General features: G+C 46.0%; 1 protein-coding gene across 3 annotated transcripts in view; it reads right to left on the reverse strand.

The window, feature by feature from the left end:
* Window positions 1–632: 632 nt before the first annotated feature.
* The window catches only part of midn (midnolin), a 32076-nt gene continuing 20145 nt past the window's right edge, over window positions 633–12563 (reverse strand). For all 3 annotated transcript variants that reach the window (XM_029706893.1, XM_029706892.1, XM_029706894.1), the window contains one exon: window positions 633–4359. In XM_029706893.1, the coding sequence (XP_029562753.1) occupies window positions 4097–4359 (263 nt within the window). In that variant the 3' untranslated portion in view covers window positions 633–4096. The remainder of the gene's footprint in view (window positions 4360–12563) is intronic.

Below are 12563 nucleotides of genomic sequence, written 5' to 3' on the forward strand. Positions count from 1 at the left end.
CTGTAATCCACAAACTTTAGTAGCTCTAAATTATTCTCTTCCTTTATTTAGCAGACCTCGTTACAAGATCACTATAGCAACACACCACTTCCAAAACAGCTTTTTCCCCCACAGCTTTGCTGCTTTCCCCTGTAAATAACATCCATCCAGGGAATGTGATGTAGCATTAGCCTGACACATTCTGAGCAGCAATGCCTTGACATACAGTAGCTTGGTCCTTTCAAGTGCAAGTCTTTCAGGCATTTCCTCATATCCAAGACATGCTGTTCTGTTCTGTTCTGTTCTGAGCAGCCTTCCTTCTCCAATCTGAGTGTGTGCTTCAGAACCTGACACTAACTGCAGGAATTAGAGAGCTAGCTCATTTCACATGAACTACTTGCTTACCAACTGCTCTGCTCTACCATCTCTCTCTCCAATCTGTCACTCCGTTCTCTTTTCTCTACTTCCTCTCATCCTCAGCCGTCTGGGGATAAGTGGGAGATCTCATCTGTCTGTTCTTGCTCTCTTCTATCATTCTCCCCGGTGGCAGAGTGAGCCAGCTGGTATACTAGCTCAAATCTTTACCATTGTATATGATGGGTAAAGTCATACTTTATCAATGTACTTCCTAGCTCTTCTTCTTTTTCCTAATGTCACTCCTATCTGATTACCTTATGAAACAGACTTTCATATGAAACCCAACTCTTATTCGGTACATTTCACTCAATACTCAAAATTCAATATTCTTCAATATGGATTTGAACAACACCGACACAGACCATTGGGCGAACTCATTTTGTTTTTTATTTATTACCTAAAAAAGAAAAATGTTCTATCACAAGTCACACTGAAATGTATTGCTTAAGAAAAAAATATATGTAGACATTTTTTAGTTTTTTAGGGGAAACATGATTTCCGTTATATTTCACCAAAAACAAAATAGGACATAGGCATTAGTCGTTTCTACGTCCCAACCACCTTCTCCCACTTAAAAAAATGCACAAAGAAATACAGAATTCACAGTTACCATTTTGGTTTCATAAATTAATACAGTCACACATGTGCTACACCGGTCTATAGCTAGAACATTGTAAATTGTATTCTTAACTCCTGTTATTATTTTTCAATGGTTGGCTACAAGAAAGAACAGGCAACTTAAATGATGTGATCAGAACTCCACCTACAAACTGTTTTGTAAATGCCCTCCCCACACCCTCTTTCGTCCCATCATCTCATCCCATGTCATCATTTTATGTTTTTAAATTTTTTTTTCACACATAAGTGAGGCACACACAGAGTATAGTTCATACATATATCAAAAATCTAATTAAATTTAGGGGGGGGGGGTGAATTGTCCTTTGAAATGTCTTGTCCAAGGAGACAGGAAGTGCATGTCATGTGGTCTCACGTCCTCAGAAGACACCTGTCCAGTCAGAGTCAGGGCAGTTTGTTGCCATAGTAGCACACTGCAGTCAAAACTTCCACCTCAGGTACTTTGTTTTGTCAATGTTGGTGGGCAGGACAGAGTGGGGTGTTCGGACAAAGAAGACAGACAAACATAGCAACACAATGGAGAGAAAATGGGAAGACCGATTGAGGAACAAACACAGATTACAAACACATCGATATTAATTCACTCAACGTGCTTACCCCTAAAAACTACAGCTCCCATGTGGTTACAGCCTTTTATATTAATTCATGAATTCATCAATGGAAACAATTTGTTCATCTTATATCTGACACACACTGCAAGGGCAACGTTTTAAGGCACAGAAGCCTTGACATAATAGAGACTCCACCTGCTAAAAGCACAAACAAGAGATGCCCGAATCCTCAGTGACAATGGCGTCTTCACAAAACACAGGTAAAGAAGCAAACAAACATCCCCACCATGTCCCCCAGTCCCCACGTGTCTCGTTTAGTGAAAGGTAAGGCCACTGACAAAAAAGACAAGGTTTACCAAACAGGTAATCTCCCACTGAAAACTCTGTGAGTGCAATCAAGGTAGGATAGGGTCAGACATTGTGTTTTACACAGAAGTTTGGGTTCTGTGACGATGCGTACGCTGGTCCAATGGTTTTCCCTGTTAGTTAGTCCCAAACATGCACCTTGTTGAACACTATGTTATTGAGTTAGGCTGAGAGGACTAAGGGCTGGTTGCTGCCTGGGTCCTTGTCTCCATGTTGAGGAGAACGGTGTTGGTTGAACCAGCGTTTAGGGAGGAAAGTCAATTGCTCTTTGCTCATGATCATCATTGTCCAGGGAATGTTCAGTTCAGAGTGAGCAAGATATGAGTCCATTCTTACTTCATCTGTTTTGGTTTGCTTTGAGAATACTTGGAGCAGGACAGTGCTGCTGTTCTATGGAAATAATAACCTCACCAACAAAAGCAGCTAAGCATTATTTCTCCACAAATTCTCCAAAGCACCAGTTTCATGTATATTTTTTTCTTCCAACAATAAAAAGGTCAGGATAATTCACACTTTTTGCATGCAAAGAAAAGTCACTTTTTCCCCCCATCTATCAAAGTCCCATGTAGCAGCAAATCTCTTAGTAAGTCTGTAAATGGCCTAATCTGATATGTGAGGGAATCCATTGGTGGAGGCACTGGTTGATGAAACTGGAGACAGGTTCCCTGCTTGGGATTTCTTAGCTTTCTTCCACCTCTCTTTTTCATTATTAGAAAGTAGCTTGACATAATCAAAATTTTCTAACAAACGCCTTGGTTAAAGTGGGATGTTGGTTCAAAAAGGAATACATGGGAAAGATATCTAGAGCATCTGAATGGCGAGAAACGGAGAGTATTCTCTGTACTGAACCTCCATTGTTTGAGTGACGAAAGGGGTGAATCAGCCATCTTAACTGTCACACACAAACACCCATACGCACACGCTTATAAACCCCTGCTAAATATCATACAAATGTGAGATCCCCACCTATATTTGAAATAGGCCTGTAGTTGGGTTCAATGGGATTTTTATCCATTATTTGTTTGTGGCTATATGACCCTAATGAGTGAATGAGCTGATGAATGATTGAATAAATATGTTTGTTAGCTATCAATTTAATGAATGGCTTGACCCAAGCCATACTTGGCTACTGTTTTTTGAAAACAGCAGATAAAAAGTGAAATAAAAATAGATTTGTTTCCATATACATTTTTTAATCATGATTTTAAAATCTTCTGAAGCACTCCATTAATATTGATTTAGTTTATTCATTAATTCATTCCTATTAATAGCCTACTGTATGTTACTGAGGTTGCTGTTTATGTAATAGTCCAAACTTTAGTCAAAACCCCATTTCCAATGAGTCATTGCTCCTCATATCCCACTTCCTGCACACTCTGACCTGCTGTTCCAAAATCATGAAAAATGTGCAAATCAACGACTACTTTTTAAACTGTTTATGAAAACCTGAATGCTTTTTGAACAATGCTACATATTTGTTTAGAAAAAATAAAATAATATTACGTTTCAAAATGAAAATAAAAAGATAACCCTATAGGTAAAAAGTCGACTCTGGTCGGTGAAGTGGAGACCTGGAATGCCCATTAGAGTAGTCCAGGGATGGCTCTGGGGCCAGGGGTTGTCTGTTTGTCCTGTGTGTAGTTACACCACGGCCCCAGCCACCGACAATCCTGCTCACAAGTCCAGTGTGAATCTCTGTCCAGAGTTCTCCTTGGAAAAATAAAACAGAAAAAAAGACCAAAACACCACCACCATCCAAGTCTGCTATGCTCAGTTCAGTTTTAGTTGTTCCTCATAGGAAGTACATATTTGCAGTCCGTATGCATAACGTAGTCTTGTAAGTCCATACATATCCGTTCCCAGTCCAAACGTCAAAAATCTTTTGTTGTTTTTGTTGTCTATTTCTAATGGTAGGAGGCTGTTGAGGACATGACAAGATGAAAGACAACAGGGAGCCTTTTGGTGTGACAGTTCGTTGTCCCAGCGAGAGAAGAGGATGACTAGGTTTCTTCCCTCTCTCTTTTTTTCATGCTCCACACTCGGCTCCAGCCTGTTTTCCACACCTCTGAAACCATCCCCAACTTCCTTAACCCGAGTCCTCTGCTGCCTCTTCATTATCCAGCCAATCAGTATCCTCGTCTTTGTCATTACGCCATGACGAACTCAGTCTTCATGTCGGCCTTTACGTCGGGCTTCCACACCGAGTCGTCGAAGTCGAGGTCCATGGATCCCTCGCTGGACACGCTGCTGTTGCTGTTGCTGCGTCCAGCCTTGCGGTTGGGCAGCCAGTGGTAGGGTGCTCTGGAGTCCCGCCTCGCCTTGCGGCGCAGGCGCTTCTGCTGCATCAGGAGCTGTAGACGCTCCACCTTGCAGCGTGTCGCACGGTTCTCTGTCTGTCGCACACGGTCACCTGGAGAGAGGAGAGGAAAACAGAAGGTCAAGCATTTTTCAAACAGTTGTATTTTTCCATGACCTTTTGATACACCCTGCTTTGCAAGACATACAGCGCACAGTCCAACAGAGCACAGTCCAACAGAGCACAGTCCAACAGAGCACAGTCCAACAGAGCAAAGACCATCAAATAAAAAAATAAATAAAACATATGTAGGTTCTTAGAGGATAATTTATTTTTGAGGGAACAGAGTTGTGTTCAGTGTGTGTTCAGTGTGCGTTCAGTTTGTGTTCAGTGTGTGTTCAGTGTGCGTTCAGTTTGTGTTCAGTGTGTGTTCAGTGTGTGTTCAGTGTGCGTTCAGTTTGTGTTCAGTGTGTTCAGTGTGCATTCAGTGTGTGTTCAGTTTGTGTTCAGTGTGTGTTCAGTGTGCGTTCAGTGTGCGTTCAGTGTGCGTTCAGTTTGCGTTCAGTGTGTGTTCAGTGTGCGTTCAGTGTGTGTTCAGTGTGTGTTCAGTGTGTGTTCAGTGTGCGTTCAGTGTGTGTTCAGTGTGTGTTCAGTGTGTGTTCAGTGTTATCTAAGGCCAGGCAGAGGACAAAAAAACATAGGCTGGTTTGGTAATGATGCTGGGGTTCAGACAGAGAGAGAGAAACAGACATGCTGTTGTGATCATTCTGTAGGCTCTGAGACACACACACACACACACACACACCCACATACATACTTTTGTTAGTGTCTGGGGTGTGTAATGAAATGCCCCACTGTGAAATATTAGCCCTGTGTCCTTCTTCACAAACCCTTATCACTGTTTGGGAGAAAACCACTGGGACAGTATCCTTGAGATTGCACAATCACCGAGAGAACACACACTCACTACTGCACGTACCCTCTAATTTCTGCCTATCATATGCAGTCCCATAACTACGGCTGGCATCCCAAATGAGTGTCTTTGTCAGAGCTGTGCGACTAAGTGCATTTCTGGCTGTTGATGTGCCTATAGCAGAGGCTGATCTCCAGGGAAAGGCCTTCGGTTCCATTGTGAATGCCTGCCCACACCACCCAACTCAGCCTTCATTTCATTTAGAAATACATTCAGGAGCTGGAGAGGAAGGGACGGCAACCACAATCAATTAGCTAGCTCCATTAGTATGTGTCTCAGAATGAAATAATGAAATAATGGTCTAGAATGTCAATAACCCAAAGCACAGCCCATCTCTCCCTCTTTCTCGAAAACACACACACACGGACAAACACACAAAACGCACGCGCACACATGCAAGGACACACTCGACCACACTGAGGCACACACACTTACACGCCTCGCACACCAAACACACAAGCACGTACACACTGACACACGAACACACACGGCAGCCGCAGCAGAAGCAGTAGCTTTTAACATGGATCGATGGCAAATTAAAAAGACCTATTGATTAAACTTTAGCTCTAGTGCAGCCATCCATCTCCAGCCGAGGACACCGCTATTGGCTTTCAATAGAAAATGCAAGCGAATGGAAATGGTAAGCGAAGAGAGCCAGGGATTTTTTTCTTTTTCCCCCTCTACTCCTTCTTTATGACTGCAGTTTCCTGCTTCCAGCTCATTGACCCAGCATCCCCCTCGACCCCCCACTGCCTCCCCCTACCCACAACCCCCCCCCCCCCCCTCCATGGGCCAGTGTCCCCAGAGAGGGTTAGGTGGGATGGAGGGGAGGGGAGGGGCGCGGGCTGTGGAATTCCGCCCTACGGGTGATGGGGAAGGGAATGGGGTAGGTGGAAGTTTTTTCCAAATCGATTGTGCCTTCCCTCCTCCTCTTCCCCCATCGGAATGAATTCCAGACTCTGTGTGGGCTTAATTTACCTCTTCCCTTCATTTGCTTATCGGATTGAGCAGAGCGATTCTCTGGCTGTAAATATTCACTAGTCCTGGCAGTGCATACTAACTAACTGCATTAAACAGAACAAGGACTGGGCTATTCAGCACATGTTATTCAATGTTTTCCACACTAGATAAGAGTGTGTGTCTATATGATGTCGTATGCCACAGGACTATATCTCCTGCCTAGTTTATAAGGGTAACAAGGGGGTTCTTGTGCATTAGGGGCATTGTTCAGCTGCCTGCATGCAACGGCTATACATTCTGCCAGGGGCTTTGTTCCCCCTGCGCCCCCCCCCCTCCTCTCTTCTCTTACACAGGAAAGAAACCCCTCTATGTTCGCTCTCTCTCTTTCTATGAGAGAAAGGGGATTTCTCTCTCCTTCCGCTGCCCTTTATGTATCTCTCTCTCTGCCTCTCTCTCGATCTCTCTCGCTCTCTCTAGTCTAAAGCCACAGACAAGCGTGGGGTTGTCTCAAACAAGCATGGGGTTGTCTCCTGCACCTAAAAGCTGGTCAGGCGGGGGTGACGCAGCTCAAGCCCTGCTGAATGAGGAAGGACTGGAGCCTGGGGCATGGCCTCATTATAGGACACACACACACAAACAAATACACACACACACACACACAAACACAGTCAGACCCGCATGCCCTACAATGTGCCCATGCAGTTACACAAACTCCGGAGGTACTTTACAAGTCATCAGACACACAACCTCTCTGTCTCCACACTTTAATACTGTGTAAAGACTACAGCCATTTTCCCTGCTTTTAAATGTCAAGTATATGTGAGTTTGGCTGCCGCACGCACTGACTTTAACCCAGTCTCACACACACGTTAACACGCAGACACTCGCGGTGGGCAGTGTGGTGTGGGGTCCTGAATGCATTCCCGGTGCAGCCAATCGCCCGGCCTTTGGCTTGGCTGGACCCCTGGGAATGTTTTTGAGGCAGGACCTAACCTGTGTGTGGGAAGCAGGGAGGGAGAATACCTGACCACTGTGACTGACCCAAACTTTACTATTTACAGACTCAGTGAGCACACTGCCCACAAAATGAGGTGGAAACTGAGCTGCACTTCCTAACCTCCTGCCAAATGTATGACCATATTAGAGACACATATTTCCCTCAGATTACACAGATCCATAAAGAATTAAAAAACAAACCCATTATTGATAAACTCCCATATCTACTGGGTGAAATACCACAATGTGGCATCACAGCAGCAAGATTTGTGACCTGTTGCCACAAGAAAAGTTAAACCAGTGAAGAACAAACACCATTGTAAATACAACCCATATTTTTGTTTATTTTCCCTTTTGTACTTTAACTATTTGCACATCGTTACAACACTGTATATAGACATAATATGACATTTGAAATGTCTTTATTCTTTTGGAACTTTTGTGAGTGTAATGTTTACTGTTCATTTTTATTGTTTATTTCACTTTTGTTTATTATCTAATTCACTTGCTTTGGCAATGTTAACATTTGTTTCCCATGACAATAAAAACCTTGAATTGAATTGAGTTGAATTGAGTTGAATTGATAGAAAGCTAGAGGTGGATAGGAGGAAGGAAACAAAGACAAACACACCAGCAGGGAGAATCACATCTTCCTTCCTGTTCCTCTGTGACCTAACACTGCTCTCTGACGCACTATGCACAGAGAAAGAAGGAAGTAACAACACATATTTTCTTGGGAATCACCAGAAGCAAATATTAGGCAAGTGACAGGTCAGCGTCAGAGAGAACAAGGAATAGACAACAGAGGGCAGTCCCCCCCTCTCTTTCTCCCTCCCTCTCTTTCTTCCACCCTCCCACCCTCCCTCTCTTTCTCTCTCCCTCCCTCCCTCCCTCCCTCCCTCCCTCCCTCTTTCCATGTACTCTCTCTCCCTCTCTGGTCACGCAACCCTCCTGCACCCTGTGCTGCTCCTCCATCAGCACTTTATTGTCTGTACCCGTCCTCCCCTGGAGCGGAGCTGTGTGTATGTGTCCTCAGTAGACACTCAGGGCTTTCACAGGCCCAGTTAAAGCCTACAGAGACTAAAGGCATTGACAGGAGTAAACCATAGACACAGAGCCGTAGCTGACTGAGTCATGAGGACAAAACCCTCTCCAACTCCCCCCCCCCTGCTGTGCAGCTGCTCAGGGCAGACCAATGAGAACCATGTACACCTGGCCTCCCACTCCTCCCTTTACCATCCATCCCTCTCTCTCTCTACCTCCCCCACTCCCCTCTCGCTCTCTCTCTCTCTCTGTACCTTCTCCTGTCCTCTCATCTCACCCTGTGTGGACAAACCCCTACAAATCAGAGGGAGGGGTGTGAGGTTGTTGGCGTGTGTGTATAGGGTGAGCATATGGAGATTAACCCAAAAGCCCATGTGGAATCCCTGAACTCCATCCAGCAGAAAAACAACCTGAGAGGCTCCCCCTACCCCTCACCCTCCACTGTGCCAGAGAATGACTGTAAACACCCCACTAACACACAAGCTATTTTACATACAGTACTGCATGCAGGTTGGGGTTGGGGTAGTATTTCAGCTGGACATAGTAGCTACTGACCACCATGTTGCAAGGCAGAGAGACGAGAGAGAGAGAGAGAGAGAGAGAGAGAGAGAGAGAGAGAGAGAGAGAGAGAGAAAGAGGCTGATCTATGAATAATCAATGCATTCTAGAGCCTGACCAAAGAGGGAGGGAACGAGGGCGGCAGAGAAGGAGGAGGGCTGCGTAGGAAGGATGCAGAAGAGATTAAAGGAGCTTCTCCTCTATTGATCCCTTAAAGATTCCGCTTCATTAACAGTTGTCCAAGTGTTGTTGTTTGTTGTTGTTTGTTTGTTTGCCTTGATAATTCTTGTGATCTCACGGAAGGAGAGCTGTGTTTCCTGAGCATCAGGGGATCAGGCGGAGTGGGTGAGGGCTCAAACTACAGTGAAAACAACCTGGGTTTAATTACAGGAAAACCGTGCTTTTTAAGGTCTTCCAGTAAATCCCACCAAAATCTACAGTAGCTGAAGGGGGCTTGATACTTGTCCTCCATTTGTATGCAGTGGTATAGAGCCTCACCTATTCCAGAGAATATCAAACGTAATTTTGCGTAACACTGAAAAAAACACTGTGTTCATACAGGCCTACTTCTCTGAGTAAAGCGTGACACAGAGCCAACCTCCTGAGGCCTTGCAGTTTCCCCATGCCCCTCTACTCTCCTAATCCCTGTGGCATCCATAAATCACTACAGCTTCAGGCCCATCATCCAACACAGCCACATGTCATTCCTGGTTGGCCTGGGCCCTGGGCCAGCAGCAGAGCAGAGAACAGCCCAGAGGGTAAACACAGGCCTGGGAAACATAGACAGCACACAGCCCTGCCTTTGTCCTGCCATCCATCCTAACCATCTGGAGCCCAGGGAAGAAGACAGAGAGAGAGGAGAGGTAGAAAGGCAACCCAATGGAAAAGAAGGGGCCAAACTGAAGGAGTCAGACCAGTCAAAGGGAGCGAACGAACATCCCCGTTTTGACAGGCGTTGAAAGGGCATCGACAACCCTGCAGGGGAATGAGGTCTTAAATGACTTTTAGACGCAATTTGCATTTTCTCTTCTTTCCCCCCGCTCTCTCGCTCTCTTGTCATTCGACAATGAAAGGGCACCTGACGCGGTTGGTTGGCTGTTGTTGCTATAGGTCGAGGCAGATAGGCTGGGGGTTAGATGGCTCGGTTACTGTTGCTCAGCAGTGTGTGTGTCATTGGCCGCCGGATGGCTGCTTACATGCTTGCTGACAGGCGGGTGATGAATTATGTACAGTGGCCTGTTGTCCTAGCCTAGTGTCCTAGCCTGGTGTCCTAGCCTGGTGTCCTAGCCTGGTGGGTCAACCACGCTGAAGCACCACAGACAGGGAGAGCAGGGTGAGGGCTCAGGACACCTGTCAGACTGAATCTGACACACACAGGTCAGAAATGACGAGAAGAGACATAGTCCAGAGACGAAGTGAGGACTGAGACAGAGGTTAAAGAGAAGGGGAAGACCATATGAAGGGCTACCACATTAGAACAGAGTTAGGTGTTCAGAGTTAGCCATGTTGACAACTCTAACGTGAGGCAGTGGCAGACTAAAGAGCGTTAACATTTTAACACAAATTAGTCTTCCAGTAGAATGCACCCACCGCAAAGGTAATTCACTCTGGGCTGGATTAAACAAGCTGGGAGAGGAATTTAGCCATTCCCACCCAATCCCGCTTTCTCTCCTTCTTTCTCTCTCTCTCTCTCTCTCTCTCTCTCTCCTTCTCTCTCTTTCTCTCTGTGCACACAGAGCTCCACCCTGCCTCCCGCAGCCAGAGCCTGAACTAGACTAACCCGACCTGACAGATACTGAGTAGATCGGAGGGAGGAAGAGACAGGAGGGGGAGGAGAGGATATCTACCCCTCCTTTCCTTCTTTCAGGACTCATTTTGTTCATTTTCATCCTCTCTGTTGAACCAAGCAGCTGCAGTGGGAGTGGGTCCTAAAGCTAGGTCTAATCCTAAGGCATGGAGAGCTCTCTCACTCCCTCTTTTCCTCACAATTTTTCTCTTTCCTTCTCTCCTTCTCACTCGCTCAGCCCTACAATGGCGCAGCCTGGTTCCCTGGGGGGGGGGGGGGGGGGGGGGGGGGGGTCCCACTGAGCAAAGGAATTCAGCTAACAATTAGCCTAACACCCCCTTCTTAAGCCCTGCCCTCTGACAAAAAGGCATTGGCCCCTGGGCCTAACAAAGCTCTGCACTCAGCAGTCACCACCAACACCACAACCAGCCACGCTGCCACATCACAACCAAAACCAAACTAATCTAGCTAGCTCACTAGGCTGACTTGTCTTGCTATCTCCGGATGGCTCGAAGCTCTTTATTCACCGCCGCCTCCTACCTTCTCCTCCCCTCTCTCCACATGAACTTGCAGTGGAAAGGGTAAAGGCTCTCCGGAGATAGCAGAGCTATGTGACATTTTCATGAGGCTGTCTCAACCTGAGGTAATGTAACACAGACAGCAGACTGGGAAGGCACTAAGCAGTAAGCATAGGTTATTCCTGTAGGCCAATGGAAGCGGGCTTCTGCGAAGAGTTAAGCTGTCAAGTCTTTCACCAGGTGTCGGCTGATAAGAACGTCGTCTCAGGGTTTTACCGGAACACTTAGTCACCTGCCTTCTAAAATGTTCCTCACCAAGCATTCCACAGTCACACAGCCAGCCAACCAGACAGACAGCTTCCGTCCATACAGAAAAGCCCCAACTCATTAATTGGTAAGGAAGTTCGGCCGGTTGCCAGTCTGACTCGAAAGGCATTTCTTTTGCTTTTCTGTTTTTCCAGTGACGGCACAAATTAATCTGTGGGCAGTTAGCAGACGGACGGATATAAAAACAATGTTATGAATGGAGGCTTAGTGTGTGTGTTGTTTTTTCTTCCTCCCGCTGCCCTCCAAACACAATGCACATTCTTTCAGCGCTCACATTTCTGTATAAATCTATCTATTTAAAGTCTGAGTGGACACAGGCGGCCATTGATGGCGAGCAGGCTTGGAAGAGACCAGAGAGAGATGGCTTTTACAGATGAGGCTAGTTTTGGACAGCGACGGAGGAAGCAGTGGGACGGTCCATTGACGGGAGAGACGGGGAGAACGGGACAAAGAAAGAGCGAAAAAAAGCAGGGGATGACGGCTGAGTGGAGGAATGGGAGGGGGGAGGAGCGAGGGAAAGGGGCTTCCTGGGTTAAGAAAATAAGCTCTTATTATTTCAACTGTGCAGAACTTATTTTAAAAGGGCTCACTGGATACTGCAGAGTCCCCTGGACGTTGGGTGAACTTTTGGTCCATGCTTCGATGAAGTGCTCCATTCTATCGCAATGCCAAGTTACAATACATGTGCTGATATCAGTCTTTGTCTACCATGGACAATGGAATTCATGTTTTTATTTCAAACAAAGAGGCCACATAAAACTTTAATCAGGGCCATTCAGAGATCCTCCCCCACTATTCAACTCTATTCAACATGCAACAAGAGCAGCTCATGGAAGAAAAGTTAAATTTCCTCTGGCAAGGTTTAAAAAAGCAGAGTGGGGACAATGTGTTTCCGCACAAAGACTACGTGACACACGCCTGTGAATGTTATCAGTGGTGAGGATCTGTCCTAGCCTCTGTGTGGAGGGGCAGTAATCCCCAGTCCAGCCCTCCGAGGGGTAAACCTATCCCCTCAGCACAGAGACAAAGACAAAAGGCAGGTCTACTTCTGCTGCTGCGTCTGCCTGACAATCTGAGCCTTATGGAACAAGCCTAGAGAAGAGCTGCTGCATTCCCATGGAGGGCCCCAATTCTCCCTCGTCTCCCCCTCATACTC

Source organism: Salmo trutta, chromosome 22 (genome assembly GCF_901001165.1).
Source record: "Salmo trutta chromosome 22, fSalTru1.1, whole genome shotgun sequence".
In the NCBI taxonomy this organism is placed as follows: Eukaryota; Metazoa; Chordata; class Actinopteri; order Salmoniformes; family Salmonidae; genus Salmo; species Salmo trutta.